This window comes from Temnothorax nylanderi, unplaced genomic scaffold, assembly GCF_030848795.1.
Source record: "Temnothorax nylanderi isolate EJ_2023f unplaced genomic scaffold, tnyl_v1.0 TNYL_tig0093_pilon, whole genome shotgun sequence".
Taxonomy (NCBI): domain Eukaryota; kingdom Metazoa; phylum Arthropoda; class Insecta; order Hymenoptera; family Formicidae; genus Temnothorax; species Temnothorax nylanderi.
Window position 1 is genome coordinate 72,099 of NW_027249155.1, and position 27,992 is coordinate 100,090.

General features: G+C 35.7%; 5 protein-coding genes and 1 long non-coding RNA gene across 8 annotated transcripts in view; 3 read left to right on the forward strand and 3 right to left on the reverse strand.

The window, feature by feature from the left end:
* Positions 1-405: 405 nt before the first annotated feature.
* Kap-alpha3 (karyopherin alpha3) lies at positions 406-5,365 on the forward strand. The gene is made up of 9 exons (XM_071710909.1): positions 406-986; positions 2,065-2,167; positions 2,269-2,473; positions 2,794-2,954; positions 3,093-3,319; positions 3,603-3,968; positions 4,047-4,281; positions 4,414-4,505; positions 4,579-5,365. The coding sequence occupies exons 1-9, from the start codon at positions 918-920 to the stop codon at positions 4,663-4,665; spliced, it is 1,545 nt and encodes a 514-aa protein (XP_071567010.1). The 5' UTR covers positions 406-917; the 3' UTR covers positions 4,666-5,365.
* A 150-nt stretch (positions 5,366-5,515) lies between these two features.
* Positions 5,516-7,848, reverse strand: Mrpl3 (mitochondrial ribosomal protein L3). Its single transcript, XM_071710912.1, has 7 exons — positions 7,640-7,848; positions 7,114-7,210; positions 6,765-7,004; positions 6,526-6,660; positions 6,288-6,448; positions 5,972-6,161; positions 5,516-5,798 (listed from the first exon to the last, which is right to left on the reverse strand). Exons 1-7 carry the CDS (start codon positions 7,699-7,701, stop codon positions 5,559-5,561), a joined length of 1,125 nt encoding a protein of 374 aa, XP_071567013.1. The 5' UTR covers positions 7,702-7,848; the 3' UTR covers positions 5,516-5,558.
* A 199-nt stretch (positions 7,849-8,047) lies between these two features.
* Positions 8,048-10,812, forward strand: Shv (DnaJ homolog shv). The gene is made up of 5 exons (XM_071710958.1): positions 8,048-8,181; positions 8,533-8,920; positions 8,993-9,261; positions 9,718-10,004; positions 10,092-10,812. Exons 1-5 carry the CDS (start codon positions 8,111-8,113, stop codon positions 10,154-10,156), a joined length of 1,080 nt encoding a protein of 359 aa, XP_071567059.1. The 5' UTR covers positions 8,048-8,110; the 3' UTR covers positions 10,157-10,812.
* Positions 10,813-11,127: 315 nt separating this feature from the next.
* On the reverse strand, positions 11,128-20,479 carry LOC139775166 (uncharacterized). The gene is made up of 5 exons (XM_071710957.1): positions 19,880-20,479; positions 17,509-19,058; positions 16,467-16,695; positions 15,357-15,660; positions 11,128-15,239 (listed from the first exon to the last, which is right to left on the reverse strand). Exons 2-5 carry the CDS (start codon positions 17,602-17,604, stop codon positions 13,721-13,723), a joined length of 2,148 nt encoding a protein of 715 aa, XP_071567058.1. The 5' UTR covers positions 17,605-19,058; positions 19,880-20,479; the 3' UTR covers positions 11,128-13,720.
* LOC139775168 (uncharacterized) lies at positions 15,029-15,355 on the forward strand. The gene is made up of 2 exons (XR_011718755.1): positions 15,029-15,123; positions 15,202-15,355. It is a non-coding gene; the product is annotated as an uncharacterized lncRNA (long non-coding RNA).
* A 2,128-nt stretch (positions 20,480-22,607) lies between the features above and the next one.
* Salm (spalt major) overlaps positions 22,608-27,992 on the reverse strand; it is a 72,692-nt gene continuing 67,307 nt past the window's right edge. For 2 of the 3 annotated variants that reach the window (XM_071710905.1, XM_071710904.1), the window contains one exon: positions 22,608-27,830. In XM_071710905.1, coding sequence (XP_071567006.1) covers positions 27,432-27,830 — 399 coding nt within the window. In that variant the 3' untranslated portion in view covers positions 22,608-27,431. The remainder of the gene's footprint in view (positions 27,831-27,992) is intronic. The other variant, XM_071710906.1, reaches the window with a different exon arrangement.

Consider the following 27,992-nt stretch of genomic DNA (forward strand, 5'->3'; position numbering starts at 1 on the left):
ATCTCTCTTTTTTGGCAATGAGTAACAAAAACAAAACGACACTTTTGTCGCTTGCTGGGGAAAGCTCCTATAATAAATATATGTCCACTGAATGATTATAATCTTATACAAATTATTTATATATTATATATACATTATATATTTTTTTAAATAATATAGATTTATTGAATTAAAGTATATAATAAAAATCCATTTTTTGTTCATTTTACTTTTAGTTATGAGTCTATGCAGTAATGCAAAAGAACAGCGACAATGCGCTCTGTGCAGCCATGCAATTGGTCAATTTTTCTAGGTTGCAGTCCCCGCGACATTCATGTAAACGGGTCTCGGCTCGGGCAGTGGAGCGCGATAGACGTAGGGTTTCGGAACGCGCCGTCCTCGTTTTCGTGACGATCGCCGACGTCTCTTCGCGCTCTTTTAGGAACGCGCTGGGAAAAACGTCCGTGCCGTCCGTGGTCTGTTCCGTTCCTTGCTCGGCCTCGGCCTGCTCGCTCTGTTGCCTCTGTTGCAGTTCGATCCCGATCGTGGGAAAAAAAAAGGGAATAGCCGAGAAGGTAGCGCGCCGAGTCACGGGAGATCCAGGACGGTGCGCTGCGTAAACGCAACGACGGCAATTGTTACGCGATCGAACGTTTTATGCATGATACTGCACATTGACGTATGTATCTATCTACGTACATACACCGCACTGAGTGAGAACCCGTTCGGCGCGGAATGCAGCTGTCGATGTAGGCTGGAATAGGTCGCGGGATCGCAGGTATCGTAGCGAGAGACGAGGCACACACCACCGAGGAACGGTTTCGGGAGTTCGCGCGACTACGCGAACGTACATTTACGTGGATAACGTGAACGAGACGGGAGCCGCGTGCCGGCGCACATTGATCCCTACGCGAGCACGAGAATTGGTTATCGAAAAAATGGCGGCCGAGGCAATGCTAAATAAGAACCGAATGATGGTGTTTAAGAACAAAGGCAAGGACCAGGAGGTGAGTGTATCGTCGTCGCCACCCGACCGGGTGATAATGGAGTTTCTCGCGCGATCGAAATTATCCGTGGGAGAGCCGAGACGCGCTCCCACGTTCGCCGCCCTGCTCGATGCCATTTTTTCCCCCCTCGAACTCGTGCGTGGAGTTTGTACATACGTGTGCGAGCTCTGTGCTCCGCTTTCCTCCCGATTTCTCCCTGTCCCTTTTCCTTCCGTATTTCTCCCCTCCTCTTATCTCCTATTATCCCTCTCACGTCCGTTCTTTCTTTGCGTTCTCCATACTTCTCCCATTGCTGTTTTATCCCTTCACTTTCCTTCCTTTTCCTTCCCTTTTACTTTTTTTTTCCCCCCTTAATCTATCGCCTCTTGTCTCCTCTCTTGTTCTACTTGTTGCTTCTTTTATAATTTATTGGGTTGCTGGCCGTTTCATAATTATGTTGAAATTACTGTACGATTATGTGTAATCGTTATATGTATCGATTATATGTATTGTACTAATTTTGCAATATCATTTTTATTAAGATTTTACCGGGTTATGTACCTTTATATTCTCAGCATTTGCTTATCTAAAGGTCAATATGCAGCTATATAAGTTTCTGTATATATTTATATTGAATCACGTGTAAGAACATTTTGACTGCAAATATTTTTATCATATGTTCCAAGTACGCAAAGCACACAATTAATGAATTATTTATCATATCGATTCTAATTAAAGTAAACTTGGCTTTTTTATTTGCCTTAATTAATGAAATTTTATAACAGTTTTATACTTAAATATATATTATTGTGGATGATATGATTACGATTTAAGAATAAAATGTTTAATTTGAAAAAAAAAAGGTTGAGAACATCCTTATGTACTTCTAAGTTGTAAAAAATTTTTAAATAAATTGATAAAGAAAGATTGGTTATTATGAGGGATATAACTCTGTAGGAGTATAATGGCATATAACTCCATTGTCGTGTGATGCTCCAATATCTTGGAAATAATATTAAAAGAGAGTGTGAATTAAATTTTAGTTACTTCCCGAAAGTTGATACGTTACGATTGTATATCTTAAAATTAATGTTTATAGGAAATGAGAAGAAGACGTAACGAAGTGACGGTAGAATTACGTAAAAATAAGCGAGAAGAAACTTTACAAAAAAGGAGAAATGTACCTATCACAGATCCATCAGGTAACACATCTAAAATTGAAAATTTTCATTTTTATGCAACTTTAATGTGAACATAAATGTTGGAACATTGCAGTATTAATGTATATCGTTTTTCTAAATAGATGAGGATGACATTGATAAACAGCTTGCAAAAATCAATTTGGGAGAGTTGGTAGCAAAGGCAGGTAGCGCAGATCCAACAATACAATTGCAAGCTGTACAATCAGCAAGGAAATTATTATCATCCGATCGTAATCCACCCATTGATCCATTGATAGAGAGCGGTATTTTACCAATCTTGGTTCGCTGTCTTGAACAACATAACAAGTAAGAAAATTTTTTTCTGAAAGTGTATTATACATATGCAAGTTTGTTTTTGAATATTTTTATCATATCTTTATTAAATTTATACCAAGACGAAGAATTGCACGTAAAATTCACGCAAATAATATTATTAGGGAACCAAAATCTAGTCTTGACTGTTTAACGGCATTTTCCTTAATTTGATTTTATATCTTCATTATTTGTTATAGTTTGGAATTTGTCATAATTTTGGAAATATTTTTTTATAAATTACATATCAAGCTCTATTTATCTATGTGACTGTGGGACGTTTATATGACTATTTTACTAATGTAATGTTTTAGTCCGTCATTGCAATTTGAAGCAGCCTGGGCTTTAACAAATATTGCAAGTGGAACATCGGCGCAAACGCAAGCTGTAGTTGCCGCTGGTGCTGTGCCACTGTTCTTGCATTTGTTACTCTCGAGTCAGCAGAATGTATGTGAACAAGCAGTATGGGCCTTAGGTAAAACATCTAATTATAAAAAACGTATTGCTTAAATTATAGGATATGCATAAGATATTTTTGGAACATATTATCAAATACATTTTTTATATTTTAAAAGATTATATAAAAATGTGCATACATTTTTGTTTATTATAGGTAACATTATTGGGGATGGTCCAGTACCTAGAGACTACGTTATTAATCTTGGTGTTGTAAAGCCACTGCTAACATTTATTAAACCAGATATACCTATTACATTTCTACGTAATGTAACATGGGTTATCGTTAACTTATGTAGGAATAAAGATCCACCACCGCCAGTTCAAACGATAAAGGAGATTTTACCTGCTCTAAATATGCTTATTCATCATAATGATGTTAATGTAAGTATTTAAATGTAGAAAAATAAAAATATTTAATATTGGAAGAGAGATTCTAAAAGAGCTAATATAATGTTATCTATTGCATTTGATTTAATTGTAGCGAAGTAATTTAGTTAATGTTTTTTTATCTTTAAATTCAAAGAATCTGCAAAAGTTATTAATTTCATAGAACTTTTTCCATTGCATTTACTTTTAAATATAATAGAACTAAATTTTATTTTAATATATAATTATTTTTAGTTGATTATAAAAATTATAATAATTCTAAAAATTTTTTTAATAGATTCTTGTTGACACTGTATGGGCCTTGAGTTATTTAACTGACGGTGGTAACCAGCAAATTCAAATGGTTATAGACAGCGGTGTTGTACCCCGTCTAATACCTCTTCTTTCGCACAAGGAAGTTAAGGTGCAAACTGCTGCCCTCAGAGCAGTTGGCAATATCGTCACTGGTACGGATGAGCAAACACAAACTGTTTTAAATTGTGACGCTCTTTCGCATTTCCCCAATTTATTGACTCATCCAAAAGAGAAAATTTGTAAAGAAGCGGTCTGGTTTCTTTCAAATATTACTGCCGGTAACCAAGCTCAAGTTCAAGCAGTTATAGATGCAGGACTTTTACCACTCATTATTCGTAATCTAGCAAAAGTAAGCATGCAGTTTTATGTAAATAAAATGTATATTGTTACATATGCGATATTTATTACTTACACTTTGTTTTTATAGGGCGAATTCCAAACACAAAAGGAAGCAGCATGGGCCATTAGTAACCTTACGATAAGCGGTAATAGAGATCAGGTGTCACGGCTTATACAAGAGGGAGTTATCGGCCCATTTTGTGATCTTTTGTCTTGTAAAGATACTCAAGTTGTACAGGTGGTATTGGACGGTATCCATAATATGCTTAAACTTGCTGGCTCACAAGTTGAACACTTAGCAAACATGATTGAGGAATGTGCCGGTAAATATGCTTTATTTATTTTATATAATGAATTTATTTTCTTACATTTTCTTATATATGTAAGAAGAGTGTAAAAACAATAAAATAAATGTACATACGTGTTTATATATATATATTTTTTTTTATTTAAAGGTTTGGATAAAATTGAGGCATTGCAAAACCATGAAAATGTAGATATATACAAACTAGCATATGACATCATCGAGCAATACTTTTCAGAAGAGGTGAAGCATTATACCTTTAAATAACATTAATATGAATTTTATTCTTACATATAATTATATAATTGATTTTCAGGCGGATGACGCACCATTGGCATCGCACGACGGAGCTTTCGAGTTTGATCAGACGACGAGTATCCCGAGTGAAGGTTTTAAATTCTGAGAGGGTCTCCACTTCTTATCCGATCGTGCCGTCCCCCGACAAACTCCGACGCGGAGTCATTTTGCTTTCTCTTTCCTATTTCTACATCTCCTTCCTACTCCAATGAAAGCATAGCAATATGAATTTACTGCTACTGAATCAAGAATTATTGCGTTTGTTCTTACAAACATACAGTGTGATTTATCGACTTTTCCGTATTCGGAAAGACAGAATGAAGCAAAAGACGAAAGCTGGTTATGGAATGAAGGAGTTGGTAACCACCAAATTAAGCATCTGTGGACTTTGATTTTTTCTTTCCCTTTTCTTATCATGTATGTTACCTTTTTTCTTTTATAATATACGATAGACGCGTATTAGCAGTCTTTAGCTAAGCGCAACTAGTTACATAACGCATGTGAGTAAATTATTCTAGAAGTCGAATAACTTCACAGTAAGGTGTTAAGTTAATGGAAAAAAAAGGATCTTTCTATCGTGCTTGATCATGCTGCTCTCCACTCTAACTCAGGACGAGTCTTGGTTAGCGATATTACTTTTATAAAATAATTCGTGTATATTTTAGGCATGTTAAATTTATAACGATATTGACTACTAAATAAATGAATCAATTGACTACTCTTTGCTAGCATAATTGATAAGTGTGGATATTTCTGTAAGGAGCAGACAACCAATAAAATTTCAACGAAAATTCGGCACAACTTCACCTATCATTCGATAATTTTATTTCGATTTATATTAGAATGGAATTAGAAGTTAAATGTGCCTGGGCTAAAAAATTCTTAGTTACTATGTAACTTCTATTTATAAACTATCATCTGAAAAAAGCATGTAAACTCTGTAAATAATCCTGATCTGCAATTATACATTTTTTTATTTAACACTATACAGATATATAATTAAGATTCTTCTTTAAATTCTATCGTGGGATCTACAAACGAGTGTATGTCATCTGCATACAGCTCCTCTGGAAGCGATTCTTCGGTGATACTTGGTAGATACGTAGGGAAATTTGGCGCCGTTTTAGGTTTCCTCAGAGGAAGTACTGTATCAAACATGTAACAATAAGTATTGATTTCGCCAGGTATATTATGTCCCTGAACCCAAATCACGTTATACTTCGTGTTTATTCGTAAAATCTAGAAACAAACCATCAATCACATTATTAAAAAAAAAGATTTAGTAAATGAACTTATAAAAAAACGAATGGTAAAATTTATAAATATTAAATTTCAGGATAGATGTAAGATTTTTCTTGTTTTTTAAATATATATATATATATCTCTTTTATTAGAGGTATAAATTTACTTACTCGAACACCTCTAATCATACGCCACCTGTTACCCATGTGTCCAGGCATTTTAGTGCCAGGCATGACTCGGGCTTTCCCTCCACCTGACCCGATGTTTCCGGGTCGTCTGTGAGTTTTGGTCACGCCGTGACTGGCAGGCATCCCATGAAAGCCCCATCGTTTCATGACACCTTGGAATCCACGATCAATCCTAATGGAATTCACATGTTTCAATTTTTCGCAAGTAATGATTAATATTAAATTTATATGATTCTGTTTTTTTTTTTTTGTAAAGCAACACATGTAGTACAATATAACAAGATACAAAATTATTTACGTTTTCGCACGGATATCGACGACTTCCCCTGGTTTAAAATGTGTTGCGAATAAAGGAGTTCCTGGTTGTAATGCTGCTTCCGGTGATATTATAAATCTCCTTAGAACACGTTTTGGCATAACTCCAGCATCGTTAAAAATACCGTAATATTCTTTAGTAATCTACATGCAAAAAGATACTGTCAGTTTTACATACCAGAATAAGAAAATTTATTAGATGTAACTTTTCAATTACGTACCATTTGCGGATCTATATTTTCTGCCCCTACTACGAGACATCCGCGTTTCTTTTTGACTTGTCTTGTAGGTACACGGCTTTTTATTGGAAAATATTTTTCCGGTGGTATGTATTTTACCACTTCGTTATCGACAACCTGGATTAAAGCATAGAATTATAGTTGCAGAATAAATGGTAATATTCAAATCAAAATAATAGTGGTGTTGTTTGTGTATTAAAAATCAAAGCTGTTCCATTTACCTGAAGCAACGTCGACGTCACCTTCTTTCCATTTTTCAACCATAACGGATAGACCCCTATTTTCTTGGCAATTAAACCAGTACGTTGCATACCTTTCTTCCACTCTACGGTAGGCTCGATCGGATCTATTTTCAAAGGAGAAAGTTTCATTCCAAATCCGATAGTGGACGAGCCATATTTATCTTGAACCACTTCGTCAAGAAACTGCTTATTATCTTCTGTTACCCGCTCATTGTACAACTACAAAAAGTATTTTTATATATAAATTTTGTACCATATATATGCATATTCTCTGTACTTAAGTATAACGTTAAAATAAGAATAAATTATTTGTATACTGATTACGTACAACACGTTCTTGTTTTGGAAGCCACTCTGGATGACGGTATCTAGGTTTAGGTATATATTTTTTTGTGTCCCGTTTTGGGACAGATATCATGTCGATACTGCAAGTAAAAATACGAATTGTTATGAAGATTTATGTATAAGTCTACATTTATTTGTTATATTAGTATGTTCTATAGAAGTACGTATAAGTATATTAGTACACAATTTAGTGAGTATACTCTTGAGTAAACTCTTTTCTTTATATATCTAGTATACTCAATTTACTCGTCTTAATCAATTTTGCGTTATAATATTTGCAAGCTTGAAATAAATCAAGGCAATTAATGAAAGATTGCATCTTTAAAATGGTATTTTTGTTTATTTATTTAATAATAAGAATTTGTGTCGTACAGAGTGCTTTAAAAGAGTTCATACAAATTTCAATAAAACATCAGATAGATGTCTAAATAATAGTTCCGCACGTGTGAGGCGGAGCAATTCTGTGTCCTAGAAAGACGCTACGAAACGACAAGAAATCGACGGCATACCTTTGTTTTAGGCATTTGTGAAAAAGTTGAAGTCCGTTAATCGTCTTTAGAAGCGATGTCATTGTTAGCGCATCAATCTTACAACTGTTTTTCCAAAATTTACAGATATAAAATAACTTAACCTAAAAAGGCAAACCGAAGACACGGTTTACACATCGAATTATAGGTTACAGATCGAAATGTGTCGACCAATCGCGCGTTTAGTACAAAGAACGCAGGAACGCAGCAATGTGGCGGTCTTTACATTAGACACGCGATTGGTTAACGACCTGGTGCACCCACATTGCGCGATTACGCATGTCTGAACAGACCTTTAAAGCCACGTCGCTGTCGAATGCCGTTCGTTGTGATAGCGCCGTAAAATACACTTGTAACTTGTAGTCAGATTGGTCTCTCTCGCTGGACCAATGAGCGGCTACCACGATTTAAGCTTTGCAGGCGTACTCAGATGATCGTGTAACGTCTGCTAGGATGGCAGGGTTAAAATTAAATTGGGTGTTATTAGTAAATTTAACAATATGCATTGTATTATCGATAGCTGGGTAAGTGAGGACAGTATTTCCTTTCGTGGCGCATTATGCACGACAGCCTTTTCCGAATGGTTTACTAGACGGCGAGTCTCATTAACCTGTCCCCTCATCCGTCCACTTGTCAGTTAAATTTGTATATTAAGTCACAGAGATTTGTACAACAATTCCCGAAATTGAACATAAAGATGCAAATATACGAGAAATTCTCTCATCCTTTTAATTTTATCAACTTTGGAAATTGTTACAGTTTGTTTAGTATATGTGTCTTTAGCTTGACAGGATTTCTTAATTAAATAATGATTAATGTCTATTATGCGAAAGTAATGAAGTTTGTTCTAATTATTATCTTCTTTCTTTTTGCAGAAGAGATTTTTATAGCATATTAGGTTTATCACGTAGTGCTAGTACACACGCAATTAAGAAGGCTTACAGACGATTAGCAAAGGAACTGCATCCCGATAAGAATAAAGATGACCCAGATTCCTCTCAAAAGTTTCAAGACCTGGGTGCAGCGTACGAAGTTCTGTCAGACCCTGAGAAGAGAGAAATGTACGACAAGTGTGGGGAGGAATGCTTGAAGAAAGACGGCATGATGAACAATAATATGGATCCTTTCGCTAGTTTTTTTGGCGACATTAATTTCCATTTCGGTGGAGAATCTCATCAACAACAGCAAACTCCTAGAGGTTCAAACGTTGTGATGGACCTATATGTTACTTTAGAAGAATTATATAGCGGAAATTTTATCGAGGTAAAATTTTCTCTTGCAGCAAAATAACATAATGTAACTTCTTCCTTTAAACTTAATTTTGCTACTATATAGATTACGAGAAATAAGCCAGTTGTAAAGACGGCGAAAGGGACAAGGAAGTGTAATTGTAGGCAGGAGTTAGTTACTCGCAATTTAGGAAATGGTAGATTCCAAATGATGCAACAATCCGTATGTTCGGAGTGTCCAAATGTGAAGTTGGTCAGTGAGGAACGTATATTGGAGGTAGAAGTCGAGCCAGGAATGGTAGATAATCAAGAAACTAAATTTACTGCAGAAGGCGAACCACACATTGATGGAGAACCAGGAGATTTGATAATAAAGTGAGTAGTTATTTTTCTATATTTATACAAAAAAGATATAGAATTATTTAAGGCGAAGATAATTTGAAGCTTCAAAATAAATTGGAATGAAATAAATTTTTATCATATAGAACTTTATGTCCAAGAAATTCGGATTGATAAATTTTACTAGAGACTATTATTATGTTTTCTCCTGTATATGACAATGTCATTGTTTATTTATTACCAAGATTAACTCTATTATCGTGTGTACTAGTAATTTTAACCATCAATTTATACTGAACATAGCTGAACTTTGATCGAGTATACACGTATTTAATTGATTTTCGAAATCATTTTTTTTAAACTCGAAAAAAAGAATTTATTGTAGTATTTTGATTTATTTTGAGATGTAAAATTATCTTCCTTTCTCGGTTTCAGCCCATCCTATATAAGCTTAATGCGGTTATATATTTACAATATTATTGTTTGTTGTAGGATACAAACTATACCTCATCCTATTTTCGAAAGAAAAGGCGACGATTTATATACAAATGTTACGATATCTTTGCAAGATGCCCTATTAGGTTTCTCAGTAGATATAAAACATTTAGATGGTCACATTGTGAATATCCAGAGGGACAAAATTACTAAACATGGTGCACGTATTCGGAAAAAGGGCGAGGGAATGCCTAATTACGATAATAACAATCTCCATGGCGCTTTATACGTTACTTTTGATATTGCATTCCCCGATAACGACTTTACAGACGAACAAAAAGAAGGTAAGCCAAAATATTCTATATCAATGTGCAAAATTTTATACCATATTATTGCATATTATTAAAAAAAAATGATCTTATTTATTTTAGATATAAAAAAATTACTGCAGCAAAGTTCTGTGAATCGAATATACAATGGTATAAATGGCAATTAAATATTTAAATGCAGTATATGTACAAAGTGAGTGCAAAGTGTGTTTTGGTTGAAATGTATGTCATGACATTGTATGTTTGTATTAAGAGCGATATTCTTCCATCCTTACTAAAGAATACGAAGGGGGGTTGGTATCCAGTTGATCATACTGGATACATAAATTAAGTACACATGTAATTTTCTATACAAACTCATCAATTCATCAAATATGTTTTATTTAGATGCAAAAGACTGGTTAAACCTAGTTGCCAATTATTTAAATTAATATCTGGTTCTCGTTGCCAATTACTTTTTGAACATCAACAGTAATTAAGCAATTTATTTAATAACTTAAGTTATATTGCGTTTGGCTCAATCACATGCATAATATGGGAGAGATTGATGTGTGTGGATAGATTTTGCATTTAATATCACGAGATAAAAAAAGACCACGTATAAATTAACAAATTATTAATGATCGGCCACGTTTACATTATTATTAATAATGTAAAGTTGGCAAGTATCTCACATTGGCACATCTTGAGATTTCTTTGCGGTTGCAAAGAAGTTTTGAACATCAATAAATATATAATGAATATAGTACCATAATAAGATTAATAAACATACATTTGTAGCCAATTTTTTAATTCAAATATATCTATGTATTTTAAGTGGCAATATCTTATATGTGTAATTTATTATAGCGTAACTATAATCTATCATTACAAAAAAAGCATGTTATTCTTTCCCTGTCAAAAATTCGAAAGAATAATCAGAAATAAATACATAAGCTATAGAATATGTTCTAATGTTTTATGAAACATATTGTCAGAGAAAATAGGCTATTTTGCCCATTTTCCGGTATAAAGTTTGCAGAAACACGTTAGATATAATTGCAATGATGAAACGAGTACATGATAACTTAATAATTAATTTTATTATTTATTCAGTCGCGATTGTGAAAGAATGGTTTGATGAAATACACCCATGAAAAATAGTAAAATATCTTTTTTATTTGTATAGAGAGTCGGCGGATTGGTCACTCAATTGATCGCCGTAATATGTCATTACATATCAAGTTTACAGATATTAAAAGTTTATTGGTTTAGCCTTAAGAACTGACGAGACAGTCCGCATGATAAGTATAAGTGATTTTTATACAAATAATAGTGGATGAAATATATTTTCTTATCGAGTGCAAAGCAGTTTTGCTCGACGTGATGTCACGCGAGCAAACAAGCAAGTGAACGAAGAAGAGAGAAACACGCGCAATAAGAAAGAGACGCAAAGCGAGCCCTTAGACAGCTCTATATCACGGAGGTAGTCTACCTTGGAAAATAAAAAAGTCGTTTTTTTCTATGTAATTTTAAAGTTTAAAGTTCTCAAAATATATATAAAGTTTTCAGTCAAGTCAATCTTCGAAAAGTTAGTGAAATTACAGCGCGCGGATAGAATTTTACAATTTTGTTTCTCATAAGTTTTACTATCACGAAGTACTCTGCGAGTTCTATTTATATAAAGCAAAGTGATAAAAATATAAACTTTTTGCAAAGAAAAAAAAATTAGGCACATTGTTACAAATTGTTTTCTTCGATAATGGAATGAAATGTAATGAAGTGTAATGATAATGTCTTTGTCACTTATAGAATCGTTCGTTTATCTAGTTTCTGTTGAAGAAAATGCGAAATTTTTATTGAAAATTGCCAAATATGTATCTATTAAAAAAAAAGAAGCGTTTATAGATATCGTATATATATTAAATTTTACAATTTCTTTATTTAAGAAATTAATTATTTATTTTGCCAAACATTTGAGACCTCAAATAAACATTTCTTTTTTTCCTTTTCTTCCTTTTTTTTCTGCATGAGAGATATTTCGCACTATCGTCGTATTATTCTAATATTCGCAATACAATATTAACATTGTACATAAATCGATCTAAAATGTCTATTTTTGGTATCAAACACGTTATTGAAGTCGCAACTTTTGTGGATGTATTGTATTTTTAAATTTTTTCTTTAACTTAATTTCAATTGCCGCTATTTTCAAAATATGATTTCAACGATTCTAGTTTATTCCATAGACAAACTAATAAAAAAAACTAAAATGTTTGAATTTTTTATTCCAAATGATTTACGTTAATAACTGTTATCGCTTTCGCCAGGAAGACAGGATATTTTTTTTGTAATGTGACAACATTGTATAACAACAACAAAAATTATTTTTATGACCTATAAAAATTCAGACATATTTCTAAAACACCAATAAATGTAAAAGTTCAGAATCGCGCGCGATAGCGCGATTTATAGTTGTTTCTTAAAAAAAAAAAATAATCTCAAAAATCTCAAGCGCGCAAGATAGACTGCCCCTTAATGCTCGTAAATATCTCTATTATTGCCTGGTTAAATTATTCAAAGAGCTATATATGGAAGAATATATGTATAAATAAATATTAAGTTATGCAATTATGTTCATATACGATAAAGGCTCCATAAACACGATATTCTCGAGAATATAGACTTGCGCGATCATGCTCGATGCCACCCATCAAGCCGTTTTATTTGACCGTTTGTATATAAAAACATTGCCCGTTTCCATTCGGAAATAAGATGGAAGTGGCAACATTCTACGAAATCGAAATATAGATCATTTGTCAAAACAGTTCAACATTGTGACGGTTCTTCCGAACCCGACTAATCGAATCTAATCGAACCGAATCCCAGCTCCGGGGAATCTCGTCCCGGACAAAACGCCTGTCTGAAAGAGTCTCGGAGCATCTCGAGGACGTCTTTTAAACATGCACGTTGTCTGGATAAGTTGCTCCAGGCTTCGACTTAAATTATCAGATACAAAAAGTTAATCACTCGAGCAGTCCATCGGATATGTCGTGTCTAAAGTAGAGATGTGCGAACTATTCGAATATGAATCAAATCGAATCGAATCGGAGATATCTATGATTCGAATCCGAATTATTCGAAAATTTCGAATCTAGATGAATTAAATACGAATCATTATAAAAATCATATTTCCCGTTAATAGACAAAAGTACGATCATGTTAATAGGCATTCAGTGAATGCATTCAATATTATAACCGCTCACTGAGCAGCTAATTGTAAATAGCAGTTAAAAAGTTCATTTCTAATTTTTGACATGCCCTGTGACATGACCCTATCAAATTGTAATCAAAAGTTTGAATATTCGTAAAAAAAATAGTAAGCTATGAGTATTGATAATAAAATAAACTATATTATTTTATTTTAATTTCTATGCATGTAATTGGATAATGTTATTGGATATTACATTAGAATATTTTAATAATTTATCTATGATTTTTCGCCTAATTGTTTCAGTTACTGACATTAAATAAAGTATATTTTATTTTAGTTTTACATTAAATATTTAAATATACTCTCTTTAAAAAGAATTTATATTATATAATTAAAATTCTTTTTCCACATCAAAATATTCTCTTATTATCTACGTGTTAAAATTCAATAATACTTATATTTTATATTGTTAATTAAAAATTATATTTCAACGATTCGATTCGACGTGAAAAAAATCCTTGATTCGCACATCTCTGGCCTAAAGACAGTAACAATACAGACGCATGTTGAACTCGTCAACGCAGGCACTCTGGGTGCCGTAGGCGTTCAGCCTGCTGACCGACCCGGCCAGCTTGCGGCTATTGTCGTCCGCTTTGTAGCGTACCGTACCCTCGAAGATCGCGTCACCCGGCGTGGTCTGTATGACCACCGTGTAATCCGTCAGCATCGCGCCGTCCGTCTTGTCCAGCCAGACCTTCGCGTCCTTGATCATCTTCAAGTTCAAAGTCGCGCACATGGGATACCTATTCAACATGTCGTTCAGCTCTTTGACGAGGAACGACACGCTGTCCTGCAGGCCGGTGTCGTTCCACGAGACCGTGTTGCTGGTGTGACACATGCACCAGTGATCCGCGATGTGCGCCATGTCGCAGGTGCGAATGTCCGGGACCGGCAGGAACCAACTGATGCCACGCGGGACGAGAGGAGACGCGGCCTGGACCTTGATGCGCCTCTTGAGATACGACTCGCGCAGACGGTGCGGGTTCAGCAGATCCACCATCGTCTCGTGAAGGTCGAAGGGCGTCGTGAGGCTGTGGCTGTTCCTTCGAAGATTGCCCCAGGCCAGAGGGAACTTCTCGCGCCACCATCTCGGCAGCACGATGAAGACGAAGGGCAGACTGTCCTCGATCTTTCCCTGATACGTTTGCCGGAAGTCACCCCATCGCATACCGTGGTCGCTCATCACGATCAACGCCGTGCGATTCAGCAGACCTTCGCGCGACGCGTACTCGATGAACTCGTGGTAGGAGTCGTCGCCCAGCTGAGGATACGTGAAGTAATCGTGGGTGAGACTCGCCTGCCAGATGAAGGCGAAGTAGAGCTCCGAGGAGAACTCGATCGCCGTTTTGCGAGTGTAATCCAGCATGCAGTCGAAGGTCTTCCTGGTGCCGATGCAGAGATTGGCGTTCAGCTTGTGGGTGTTGCCGATGTCGCTCTCGGCTGCGATGCAGTACGGTCTCAAGTAATAATCCGTCGGTGACTCGCGGAATCCCGGTTTCAGGTAATTGAACGTGGTCATGCTGTAGGCGTCCTCGCCGAACACCGTGCGATAACCAGCGGCGCTGAATTCCTTCCACAGGAGCGGGCATTCGTCGAAAGTTTTGTTGGGCGTCTGCCAGCACGTGTCCCGGAACTCGTCCTGATTCAGGCCGCTCAGCACCGGGACGAGGTTCGGGTATGTGTTATCGGCGACCTTGGTGTAGCCCAACATCTCCGCGGCACCGAGGGATTGAAGCGACCTCACGGTCTTCGGCATCATCCTGTGGAAGTTCATTCTGGAGACCGAGTCGAGCCCGACGACGAGAACGCTGAGACGATCGTCGGCGATCGTGCCCACCCTCAGCGCCTGCCTGCATCTTTCCTCTACCTCAGGCTTACGCGGTAGGAAAGCGTAGTAATCCTTGTATACCACTTCGTTGTTTTGGTAACATTCAACCTTTACGAATTCGGTATTTACAGTGCAGGAATCTTGGAAAGGATAGCAGTTCGTGTCAAACCTGCAAACGTTCATTATCTAATTAAAAGGTATTTGTGGAACACACCACTTATACATATAATTTATGCATATATTACATATGATTATATTTTAATTTTTAATTGTTGACAATACTAACGTAATAGCGTTGTCATTATCTTTCGTTCGCCAAAATGGTCGCCAGCAGCAACTTAACGGTCCGCCCGGACTGTTGTGGAATTCGTTCCACGCAACTGGGTTAATGAATAGCGCGGTATTGTTCGATTCAATCAATGGTGGAAAACTTCCATATTCGCATTCGAACACATCTTTTGTTATGAAACGTCGAACAGCAGGATCGAAGGGATCCATCGCTGGTAATCGACATCCTTTGTTGCGAACTAGAAAGCCACCATTGCCTGCTGGCATGTATACGTTTGACGACGCTGTCGAGACATATTCCTCTGTAAAATTACGAATTAGTAATTAAAATTGACGTGGAAATATACGAAAATGATTTAAATCTAAACAAGATTTTCGCTGCTCAGTTTATCAAGAAAGCAATATAAAATTTAAATCATTTTTAGATGATTGATTTTTTAATGATTTATTACTTAGTAACTAAATTTAAATTAAGATTTTGTTAAAATAACAGTGATTTGAAATTAAATAAAAGAATTTGAGCAATTTGAATTAAATATGAGGTTTTATTATTCACTTGTATCTTTAAAGTATCTTTAGTTTTTATGTTTCTTTTCAATCATTTGCATTTTAAAAACATTGATATATCCAAGATTTCTGCTAAGAAAAAATCCATTTTTCTTTAAATTGATCAAAGAATATACTTTTGAATATCTTGTTTTTGTTCAAACATTATTTGCATTAATTATAAGCACGCATTATTGTCAGCGCTACAAAAAGTGTTTACTAGTTTCATAACAATTTACAATAATAATATCATAACTATCTATGCGCAAATGATCTGATATATGTGCTTTTTGTGTGCTATATTTTATGTCTTTACGACCGTCGCAGAAAATTTTATGCCACTTACATATGTACAGCTTTGATAGCATTTTAAACCTCAGTTGGTTTTGCAATTGTAAAATATTATTTTATTTAACAGTTGCAAAAACTTCTTAGTGGTTGTTGCTTGTATATACTTGTACGTTGATATTATTATTTCTTGCCACGACACACACTCGTTTGTATTTGAATTATCCTTGCACGAAAAAATCAAACAAGTGATTGATAATGATCTAATACTCACGCGATATTACATCTTGAGCAGTCGGTTTAGCCATTGCTCCGAATCGGATGATCCGAAATTGACCGGTATTGTAGCTGTTGATAATGAGAAGCGACGTTAGTAGAAAAACTAATAGCGCGATTAGCCATCTTCGTAGTCGCAAACCTCCCTTTTGTATTTTAGTTTTGATTAATGCCGTGGTAGATTCACACTCATCGTCAACAGCTTTTTTGCCGCCGCGAAACAGTGCCTGTCAAAGAAAAGCGTTTTTTAAGTACGTTGAAGCTCATTTAAAGCTACCTGATATGTGCATGGTAATGTGCATCAATGTATTAACAATAAGTTATAAATGATAAGATAAAATTAAATCGGCTTCTAAGCTTTCTATAAGAAGATCGATTTTGTCATACGATTTACTTCAATATTTTTTCGAGTGATTGAAATTTACATTCAAAATCAAGAAGAGCTCTCTCTCTCTCTCTCTCTCTCTCTCTCTCTCTCGTAAGTTGTATTGAAAATAGCCCGACTAATTAAAAGACTAATAAGTATCACAAAATTAGACATTATAACTTATAATTTTCTATAGACATGCACTACAATTAAAAATTTGCAAGTAATAAAAATATCGTTAATAAATGCTTCTCATTTGTAGTTAATAATTGAATTTTGAGACAACAAATAAACTATAACTTTGAATTGTACTTATTATAACAAACAAGTGAAATCAACGTCTATGAACCTCAACATTCACTGCATATAATTATACTTGATTAAAACGCGCAAAGAGCGAATATTTATTAAAAATTTGTCTTTAGTGTATTTCTTTGTTTTATACAAAAATTAATGAATATTCTGATGGTTGCCCTGCAGTGTTAAAAAGAAGTGTCTTGAATAATATATTATTTTATTAGATCGACATACATAAAGAAGAGTACTGCTAAGATCCAATAACTGTTCACAATGAAAGAAAATAATTGCGCATAGCATGCACTTATATTAGAAGAATTAATGTGCTTTTTTGGGGGGAGGAGGAGAGAAGAAAGAAACAAAAGGTTTGTTTTACCTCCTCGAGAGAATGGTGTTCACGCATAACAGAGCGGTTGCATGCATCAAGCACTTTCGTATGTGTAAGGTAGAATTGCACAATCAGTATATACATTATGTCCAGTGCGTTTGTTTCTACGGCAGCGATAACAGGACACCGATAGCACTTTCGGTCTAGACATCTGTCTCGCTAACTGGCCTAAATTGGAACTCGCGGATTTAAATTTGGGCTCCGTATTTCTCTCGTTTGTTCCAATACAAAAGAAATTATATTATTAATTATATCGTTATGCCTATGTCTTTGCCGTTACTGCGTCGAAATTTTTTCCTCACGAAGAACGGCAGCCTAGGAGATATAATTAAATTGAGCAGTCTTGGTCCTTCTATTTTCCATCACTCTTTGCAAAGATCAAGAGTCTCTTTTTATTTCCTTATGTATATCGTTCTCATATCGTTCCACGTAGACACGATTACTCATTGCGAAAGCTCATGAACACTGTAATTCGCATTAAAAAGCGCGACAAATACATCGAACGTTATAGCGCAATGTTTTATATAAGGAGTTAGCCCGTAGTGTAGCACGCACACCAGAACTCAAAATGCGCAAACATGTCTATTTTCGCATCGAAAAAGCGAATGCTTTTCTCTCAATGATTGTCTATCTAAAATGAGCTGAGGATTGGCGAAAGGTGTCTCTCTCTTTTTTCGTTGTTTCTCCTCTTCTCTCAACGGTCATTAGACTCACGTTTCTTCTACGAAGTGACGATATGTTCGTGTGGTCCATGAATATATCGCAGGGACGATTACGAGAGATTATGGCAGATTATGAAATTATGAGCGCGATTGTTGAAACTATGCGATCTAAGCCCCTCGCTGATGCTCTTCGCGTTTAATCTAGCGGCCCGATTGCACGCGCGGACCTGGAAGACTTCTGGAACGTTAACTGCGGAGCGCCATTCTGCCGGTATATATAACAATATATCGCTACACTGCATTTAAGGGGCGTTTCGGTTTAATCGTCACGATTTGTTTCTATTTCTCGATTCGGCACGTATACGTTAAGCGATAACTTTTGCACAGGCGGCAGCGAAGCTGGCACTTCCGAGATGCCGCCGCGGTCGGCTCGTGTTTATTGTCCGAATTAATTTGCGTTCGCTCGACATGCTGTTCGATCGAACTTCTTCGGTTTTAGGTCCTCGTATCTACCTGTTGATCGCTAGCCTGTGAACCATCTTTTCTAGAGATGTCGATGCATCGTATCTTTTTCGCCGATATGTATATAATAAAAAAAGGTCTGATCGCAAATAATCAGGCCTGTTCGAGTTCCATCGGGCGCGGCTGGAATCCGTAACTACTTGTGCCACCGTAATTCTTCCCAACAATAACAATTGCGGCGCATCTATACCATATAATTTAAAGAGAGAGAGAGTGGAGCCTCAGCACTATCTCTTCTGTCTCTTCTCCGTCTCACTAAGCGTTTTGCTCATTTTTTTCTTCCTAGATCTATTTGGTTGTGTGTTATGCTTGACGTATACATCTCCAGAGAAGGTGCATCCATCGATTGTATTCCTGAAAAATTATCGACAGTTTAGTTACGTTGATACTCAGAGAAATGTTTCTTCTTCGGCGATAAATGATAAAGTTATTAATATTTCTGGATATAAATACTTTATAAAATAATTAATTAAAAATTTACGAATTTTTGAATTAATTCAGAATCGATCTTTCTTTTTAATAAAAATCACAAAATATGAATAAATATAATAAAATCTAATATTTTTAATTTGATTTCAAATATACTTGAACAGAAGATTTTAATCTAATTAATTAATTTCTTATTTTTAAATTTCTAATTCAGTTTTTATTTGATTTTAATTTTAAATTAATTATGTAATATTTATCTATTTATTAAAAACAAAAAGTTAAAGCAAAAAAGTCTTCTATAAAAGTGACTTATTTAATTAGTAAAAACAGTTACATTAAAATAACTCCTGTATTGATAAGATTATTTGTAAATAATAAGAAATAAAATTTCGTTTACTGTTTTTAAATGTTTTATCTAAATTAAAAATTGTAAGATAAATACTTGATTCCTTATTTCCTTTAGTTATAATAATTAATCCAATCTTAGATTTTAGTACAAATATAGAAGAATATCTTCGTAAAGATGTTTTTAGATGTTTCACCTAGTTATTTATATATAAATAAATCACTTAGTTACCTATTATGTAAATATCTTTTTTTATTTTTTTTTTATTCCGATTTGAAAATTAAATAAACTTGTAGACAACGAGAATTTTAGAACAATTGCGTTTGTTAATCTTAGAGTATCATATATAAGTAACATCGGAGATTGTCAACAGGCGGGACCTGAAGTAAGATATACGTACATTCGGTCGAATCTTGCGTCCTTGCGCATGTGAACTTGAAGAGATGAAACTCTCAAACAGCTGTTTTTAGATATCCACTATGATTTCGCGGATACAGCACGCGGAGTGATCGAACGTGATGCATATTCAGGAATACTTTTTTTTTCTCAGTATAACAACACCCGGATAAAATCTCTAAAAACTTCTTATAGTGCAATTTCAAATTGCAGCGACGAGGCACCGTCGTTACACTCTCCTAATATCTTGTTTCTCCAAGTAATATCGTCGACAATATCTTCCTCGGCCACACTTATTGTACAGAATCCGCACTCTCGGAGATACGCAAATAAAGATAAAAACATCAGCAGAATCCTCGTCTTCTTCTGGGGAGGAGGGGGAGAATGTACAGATCGACGTTTGGGCTACCGATCCGACGGCTTCTCCCTCCTCATCTTCGCGCCGATTTCCGGTCTGTCATCGGCGGACGCGCGGGGTGAAAAACGCACACGTTGGACGGCCGATCCTCGGGGATGCTTCGGCAGGCGTTGCCGCGCCCCGGCGAGCTGTGATTTAACCGAGAGTGCGTGCGGACGCCGCGACCGGCCGAGACTGGGCGAGAAGTGACGAGACGTGGAGGAGGACCAGGGTTCCTGGTCGATAGCGGAGCACGCGCGTTTCTTCGGCGTGCGGCGACGAGAGACGGCTTACAATGCACAATTTGCCAGAATCACACCAAAACGGGACGAAATTATATTCTTGATCGCGGAGGTGGTGTAACGCGTGGGGCGTATAAACTGTATATTTCGAATATTGCAGAGTTTTAGATTATGTAATATATCATTTTCGCATGTTTCTACGCGATGTATCACTTTTTTTTGAGTTACATGTTAATCTGTAATTTTTTGCAACGTAAGCTTCCGTGCGCGTGTTGATTTTACATAAAGTTCGGTAATAAAACGGCACTTAAACACTTTCATCACTCTCAAATCATATTTACGAAATTATTAAAAAAGAGGAGATAAATACGAGTTGCTAACATTTTTTTTTTTAATAATATAAGATTAAGAAACTTAGAACAGGTCTGAAAGCTTCTGAATGATGTAAAGTTCGAGTTCGAAGTTACGGACGATTCGAGGTATTCGACTACTGAATTCTGAACGTGTGTACCGAGAAAATTCAATCACGTCTCACTATCTGCATCTCATTTCTGTTGATACCGATTTATCGTCGTTTGTTAATGATTGTTGGTCGATGCAATTTCCGTTAATTACAATCAAATTCGTTTTTTTTTGCAAAATATACTCCACGTTTGATTTCCGAAATGATTGTTGAATCTTAAAATTAATTAATTCATAATACATAATTAATTTTATAGATTAATTATTTTTGTATGGATTATAGAACAGATGAATTATATTTCTGTCTTTATATACTTATATTTTTCTTATATTCTTATATCATATAAGACTTTCATCTTTATTATATAAGATCTTGTATATTTTTAAATATAAATTTCTCTATTGCATTCTATAATTGCTAGAAACAAAATAAAAAATTAGTTCTGCATGTAACTGATCGCATTGGGATTGTACACATATATGTATATCTCGACCTTGTATATATAACGCCACTACGAGTATCGCATCCATAAAAGTTATCGTTTCATTAACTACGACTGATAAGTCTGCAATTATAAACGGACCAATCAATGAGCGATTTGATAACATTGATGTTAATTGCAAGTAGAGCAAGAATTCTAATGCCTCAGATCTGTGTTAAGATATAAAGTTGATGTGCGAAACAACTGTATATTGGAGAGCTTATCTATCTATCAAAGAATTAATATTAATGAACAATATACTGTTATATATTATATATAAGCGCGATTATACAAATCCAATTTTCTTGTCAGTATAGCTTATAGTATAGGTATATAACTTTTTTATTAATCCTAAAAAGAAAATTATATTTTCAAACTGTGACGCTGAAAAGTATAATCGCATGTTATCATACAGTAAAGTACAATATAATGAAGTCATTATCGAATGTGACAAATGTCAATGGAATATACATTGACACTGGTTATTGGCTCTTGTGTTTCAATGTATATGTTTTGATGTATATTAGTTATGTTATGACTCTTTTTGAATTTTATAAATTACATGTAGTATTCTTCAATATATTTACGTGATTAATAAATCATAATATATTGCTATATTAATTATATCTGTACCTTTATCAGTAGTTGATAAATTTGTGAACCATGATGTTGACAAATGAAAAGTAATAGCTTTTGTAGATTTCGTACCGACGGGGATATTACCTCGTGTAGATTAAACCTATCAGGTACACACTTGGCGTCATATTTCTTCACCTTGAAGCTACCACTTTCGAATGTGTCAGGGCACAAGGTTAAAAAGATAGTGAGTAGTAAATGTTTAAAGAAGAATTGGCAACAAAAAACGAAGAAATAATTAAGAAAATTGAAGATAAAAAGAAAAAATGTAAACTCTTCTTTTGTATTGATTATTCTTCAGATCAAAATATTAGTACGAATTAGCAATTAAATTTATGTAACTGCAGTTAATAATTAGCCGTACAATTATAATATATTAAATTAAAAGAGGTAAGAGATTCCGTATTAAAAAAACATTACGAGATTGTAACTTTTAATTGAATATTCCATCAATTCTATATAAAAGAAGAAGCATTATGCTTATAAATAACCCCGTTGATTTAAGTCTCACTGTTTCATCGTCATAATAATGGTTTATTGTTGAAGTGATATAGTTATAATGATTCGTAACGTATTTAACTACAATGATAGGTCTTTTATCTAATACAGTCGTGTTTATACATGGATTATACAATATTTACAGTAACTTAAGATCGTACAAGCAATACTTTTCTTGGACAATTTCACAGGACATTACGCCAGGTCAATGGCCGTCGGGATATTTTTTTTCGTTTGCGTCATACAACGTTTCATTCGCACGTATGTAAAGTATATTTATACGGCGTACATGTGTGCGCGCCCCTTAAATGCGTATCAATCGTTAAATTACGAAAATTTTGGTAATACACTTACGATGTACATCGACTGTTCGCTAATCGCTTTGCTATACTTATCCGACCATTTATTCGCCACTCATTCGCTATTTACAATACAGTTTTCTTCGCGCTTCGCTCGTAAAAGGGTCGTCATCCTTCGATATACTTTCTCGAAACGGAGAAAGAAATATTACATTTTCTTCTACAGAAAAATCTGTAATTTTTTTTATATGTCATGTTAATTATCACGTCGAATATAAGTGGCGGAAGATTTTCTAATTCTCGAAAGATCGTCTCGCTTCTGGATTGCTATTATGAAATTATTACGGGAGATTTGTGTATTTGTGTATTTTTGCGAAATATACAAGTCCATAGAAAATGATCTATAATATCGTAAAACAACTATCAATTGGTAATCAGTTGGTTAAAGATCGGGATTATTAATCGGTAAAACGTTTGAACGGTTCACACATCGAACTTGCACTTCTCTCCTCGATACGAATAAATTTACACCGCCGCTATTAAGATTACTCTTACACATCGAAGACGAATATATTATCCGGTGATATATATATTTTTCCCATTCTTTCCAGCACGCCTCCTTCCTTTTCGAAAACGTAAAAATATAATCTGATTTGATAAGTACAAAACGTCGATATGCTTCGATGCATCAAGTTCAATCGCTCTTTCTTCTTTGGTCGAGTCAAGTCTACCTCGACGGCTAACGGAACTCGCAAGTTTCTCGGCACATCCTCCCGCAGACGAACGAACACACTGTGCACTGGTAAAGTTAGCAAGCGGCTATCAGCGATTTTGATTTTTTCGCGGACGCGACGTACCTAGAAGAAGCGACAATTTCGCTTCGAGTGACATATTTTGTTTTCTTCTTTTTTTTTTGTGCTTTTTCCTGTCTTTTTTTGGTAACGTTACGCGACGAGAAAGAGAGTTCTTCCGGGATCTTCCCTAACTCTTGTTAATCTTTCTCTCTAACTAGAAATCGGATGAATTGTTCTATCGACGAAGTGTGTTCACTGGAGGTGCGTATATGTTTTCTTTTTCTAGTTGCACGCGCACTTTATTTTTAGTTGTGTCGTCGTGTAGCATGTACCGCTGTAACATTCGCTGTGTTACGTGTAAGGTTGGCTTTTTCGTCTTAAAAAGGAGAAGATACATAGAAGCCGTATTACACGAGTATTAACTTGTGAATATGTACATACATGTAGGATCGATTACACGTAAAATTTCATCTCGTGTCAGTCATACTGATTACGATATCATATTTAACATGCACGCAGACCTTTCACGAATTTCAGAGATGATTATAAAATGTTTAAGTGTACCGTGGCTACATTTACGAAGAAAGTTAATCGGAAGTAAAATAATTAGCGTTGCGGCAATAAATAATCCTTTCGACGAACAGAGTTCACCCTACATAAATAGTTTCCTCCGCACGTATAAAAATTCAGTCATTCATTTTCAATTTAATTCACATAATATAATTCTTTATCGTTAACCACCGCAAGTCTTTAAAATATTTCGTTTACAAATTTTATATCAAGTGAAATTTACATGCGAGAGTTTCAATATATTGCTTCTGCAAATGCGGAGGGTAAGTTTAAAATTACGGTAGATTTTTGTGTTACCGAGTCAAATAATATTTTTTCGCAATGTTGGATCCGTTGTTGACAATATAACGTACATTGTCATGTTTTTTCTAAGAAAAAAAAAATATCTGGTTTGTTACATATGCGATTTTATTAAATATTTGGTATTATTTATGTAAAGAATTACATTTTTTATGTGGATACGGTAGATGTACATAGACGATAGGTACCAGAATCGGAACTTCGCGAAAAAAGCGAATAATAAATAAATTATAAATTAGTGCACGTTTAAATGTGTGGTATACGTTTCATTGGCGATGCTTCGATCGTTCAGTAATTGATTAAATAACGATATAGATAATAATGATTATATACTATTGTACCAAGTCATTATTGGCTATTTTCAATTGACGTTTGATAAAAGAGCTGAATTACGCGCAATCAATAATGTAAAAGATGCTTTGTAAATGTTATGCCGTTAAAATGTGTCGAATGTCGTAGTAATGTATATTTTACTTACATAGACATGTTTTTTTTACTAAAGTTATTTACTAAAAAATCACAGATAAAAGATTAATATTTAAAATTCTTCTATAAATTATTATTAGAATATAATTAACTTTCTAATAATTACAATCGCGTTTAAAAAAATATATTAAAACATAGCCAATGGTATAGTCATAGTCTCTCTCATATTTGTATAAATTAACAAATATTTGTTTCGAATCATTCGTAAAATTGAAAAATAAAATAAAAAACGACTTTGTCAGAAGTTTTCGAAAATTTTAAATAACGTCTGACATATCATTCCTCCAATCCAAATGATATTTCCTTTTTGTTTCACAAAAATGAATAACATTGTATATAATCCATATAAATTAATATGGGCGGTGCATCTGCGGATACAAACAATTCCAATAAAAATTGCAATAAATATTATAATAATTTTTAGTATCCTAATTTATTATTATAATATTTATTACAATTGTTTTTGTAACTTTATTGTTATAATTATAATAATAAATATTATAACATTTATAATATTTATTATAAATATTATAATTAATATTTAAATGTTATATTAATATTTATTTTATAAAGTTAAAATTAATATTTTAATTTCGTTAAATAATGAATATTTACAACGACAACACAAACATCGCCGATGATGTATGGAGGATGGACGTTTAATTAGCAATAGTACTGCTATTTCTTTTTAATTATTTCACTGATTCCGAGGCATTCGCAGACATTCGCAATACATCGCATGCTGTACCTCCTGCATACGTTTCATTCATGCGTGTAAACGATAATAAATTTATTATCATTATTATAATACTATAATACAAGATATAAGTACATTGGTTTAGTGATTGCAGGCTGCTCCTCTCATATCACAGCGAGGGGCGCTGCCGGGCCCGCTTCCTAAATTACACTTACACTCCATCATCCTCGCATTTGTTTCGTTCTAATTTCGTTTTTTTTTCTATCGCACATACACGTCGCACGCATACACATCGTAAACAAACGGAAGCAACACATATACAATCGCGCGTATATACAACTCGCACAATTGACGCCCTATTGCATCAATACAGTGTATGTATGTATACATATGTATATATATACGCATATATATAATCATGTATTTATATATTTATATTTATAATATATACACATATATATACTACTCCATGTATTTGTATATATATATGCATATATATTAATGTATATTTATATATTGTTATGTATATAAGTATTTATAACGTAGCCTTAGATAACCCGGAGAGGTGACCACCGCTGTCGCGAATGGACGGTCGAACTGTGTCGGGGACGCCCGCAAGGACGCGACGCCACGTGTCTTGCGGCTCCAACATGCCTGCGCTCGCCTACCCTCGCGAGCTGAGCTCAGTCTAGGCGTCGCGTCTCAGCGCGGGGACTCCCGTGCGAGAGATTCGCGAATCGTTAACGTAGATACGTTATTATGCACGTTTTACGAGGCTCGATCGAGCACGCGCGCGGGATCAATATTTAAGCGGAACGTCTCGTCACCCAGCCGCCCGCATCGCGGCGAGAGCTTCGGCTTGAATAAACGATGAACGCGAGCGGCGGCAGCGGTGACGCGGTCGAGCCTCATCGCGTATCGAGAGTATCCGTATCGAGGTCGAAACTCTCGGTGTCTCCTAGCCTACTCGGAAGCCGTCGACGGATCGATGGAATCTACCGACCCCTTTTACGCATATTAAGACTAGCGCGATAATAGGAACATGGTGTCTTCGCTTGCAGACATTGAAAACCACTACCGGGCGTGGGAAGGGACAAGGAAGGAAGAGGAAGAGATAGAGGGAGAGAAAGAGAAGGAGAGAGAGAGATAGGGGAGGCGTAGGGATATGTTGTCACTCGTACGTAGAGAAATGCCAAAAGCAACTGTATCACCAACGAGCTACGCTCGGTCGCGCGATTGTCCCCGGTGATCGTTCCGATCGTGCTCTCCCGACGTGAGAAATTAGGCGATTTTTCAGTTCCGAAGATTGTCTTCCTTTGAAATGCAGCACGGATACAGCACGGAAAAAAATAGTCATTGTATATTGTAACTGTTCCGACCGGGATTTGCGGAATCATTTCTAGGCGGTGCATCATTGCGTTTGAAAACTTCCACTCCTGATGATCTAGCAAGACCAGATGAGTCGATGGTAAACCTTCGCCGATTGGGACGGAGGGATGGCGGGGTCGAGACTACCCCCGCTGTCAACATTCGCTCGTCGCGACTCTTCTCTTCTTCTTCTAAACTAATTCAGTCTGAGAGAATTGTATCGATTATATTATCAGCCTCTTACGCGGCGGAGATTCGGCCGCTATGAACGGACGATCGCGCGCCTTTCGTGCAGTTAGATGGAAAGATATGTATCCGTTAAGTTTCACGCGGCTAATCCCTCTCCCCTCGCCGGTGGCGGTGGTAGCCGTGCTGTGGGCGGGGTGGCGTCATTCTCGGTTCTACTCGGTGTTTCTCGGTCAAAATGATGTTGAAGGGTATCGCCGGTCCAGGACACGCTGGCGGACGTCTGATTGCCGCCGTTGGACGACGCGCCGGGCGAGTGCGAGGGCGACGGTGTTTGGAAGAGCATGGATCCCGAAGGTATCGCGGACTTGCCATCCAGAGGCCCGTTGCTGGTCGGTCCCATCGGTTGTTTGTCCAGGGAGAAACCACCCCCGCCGGCACCGTACACCGAGCCGAACAGGCTCGCCGCGTACTTGCCCGCGTTCAAGGAATGAGGCGGTAACCCGTTGCTACTTTGAATCACCGAAATCTCGTTCAGCTGTAAGTAATGCACGCCGTCTGGTTAGGTTTATTCGAGGGCAATTACCTACAAAAATGAAAATAAACGGTGATCGTTAATGCGGCTCCCCGTGACGCCTCTAGAGTTCAATCGTTACGTAAAGTACCGTTAAACGTCTTAAGTTGAACAGCAATCGTTACA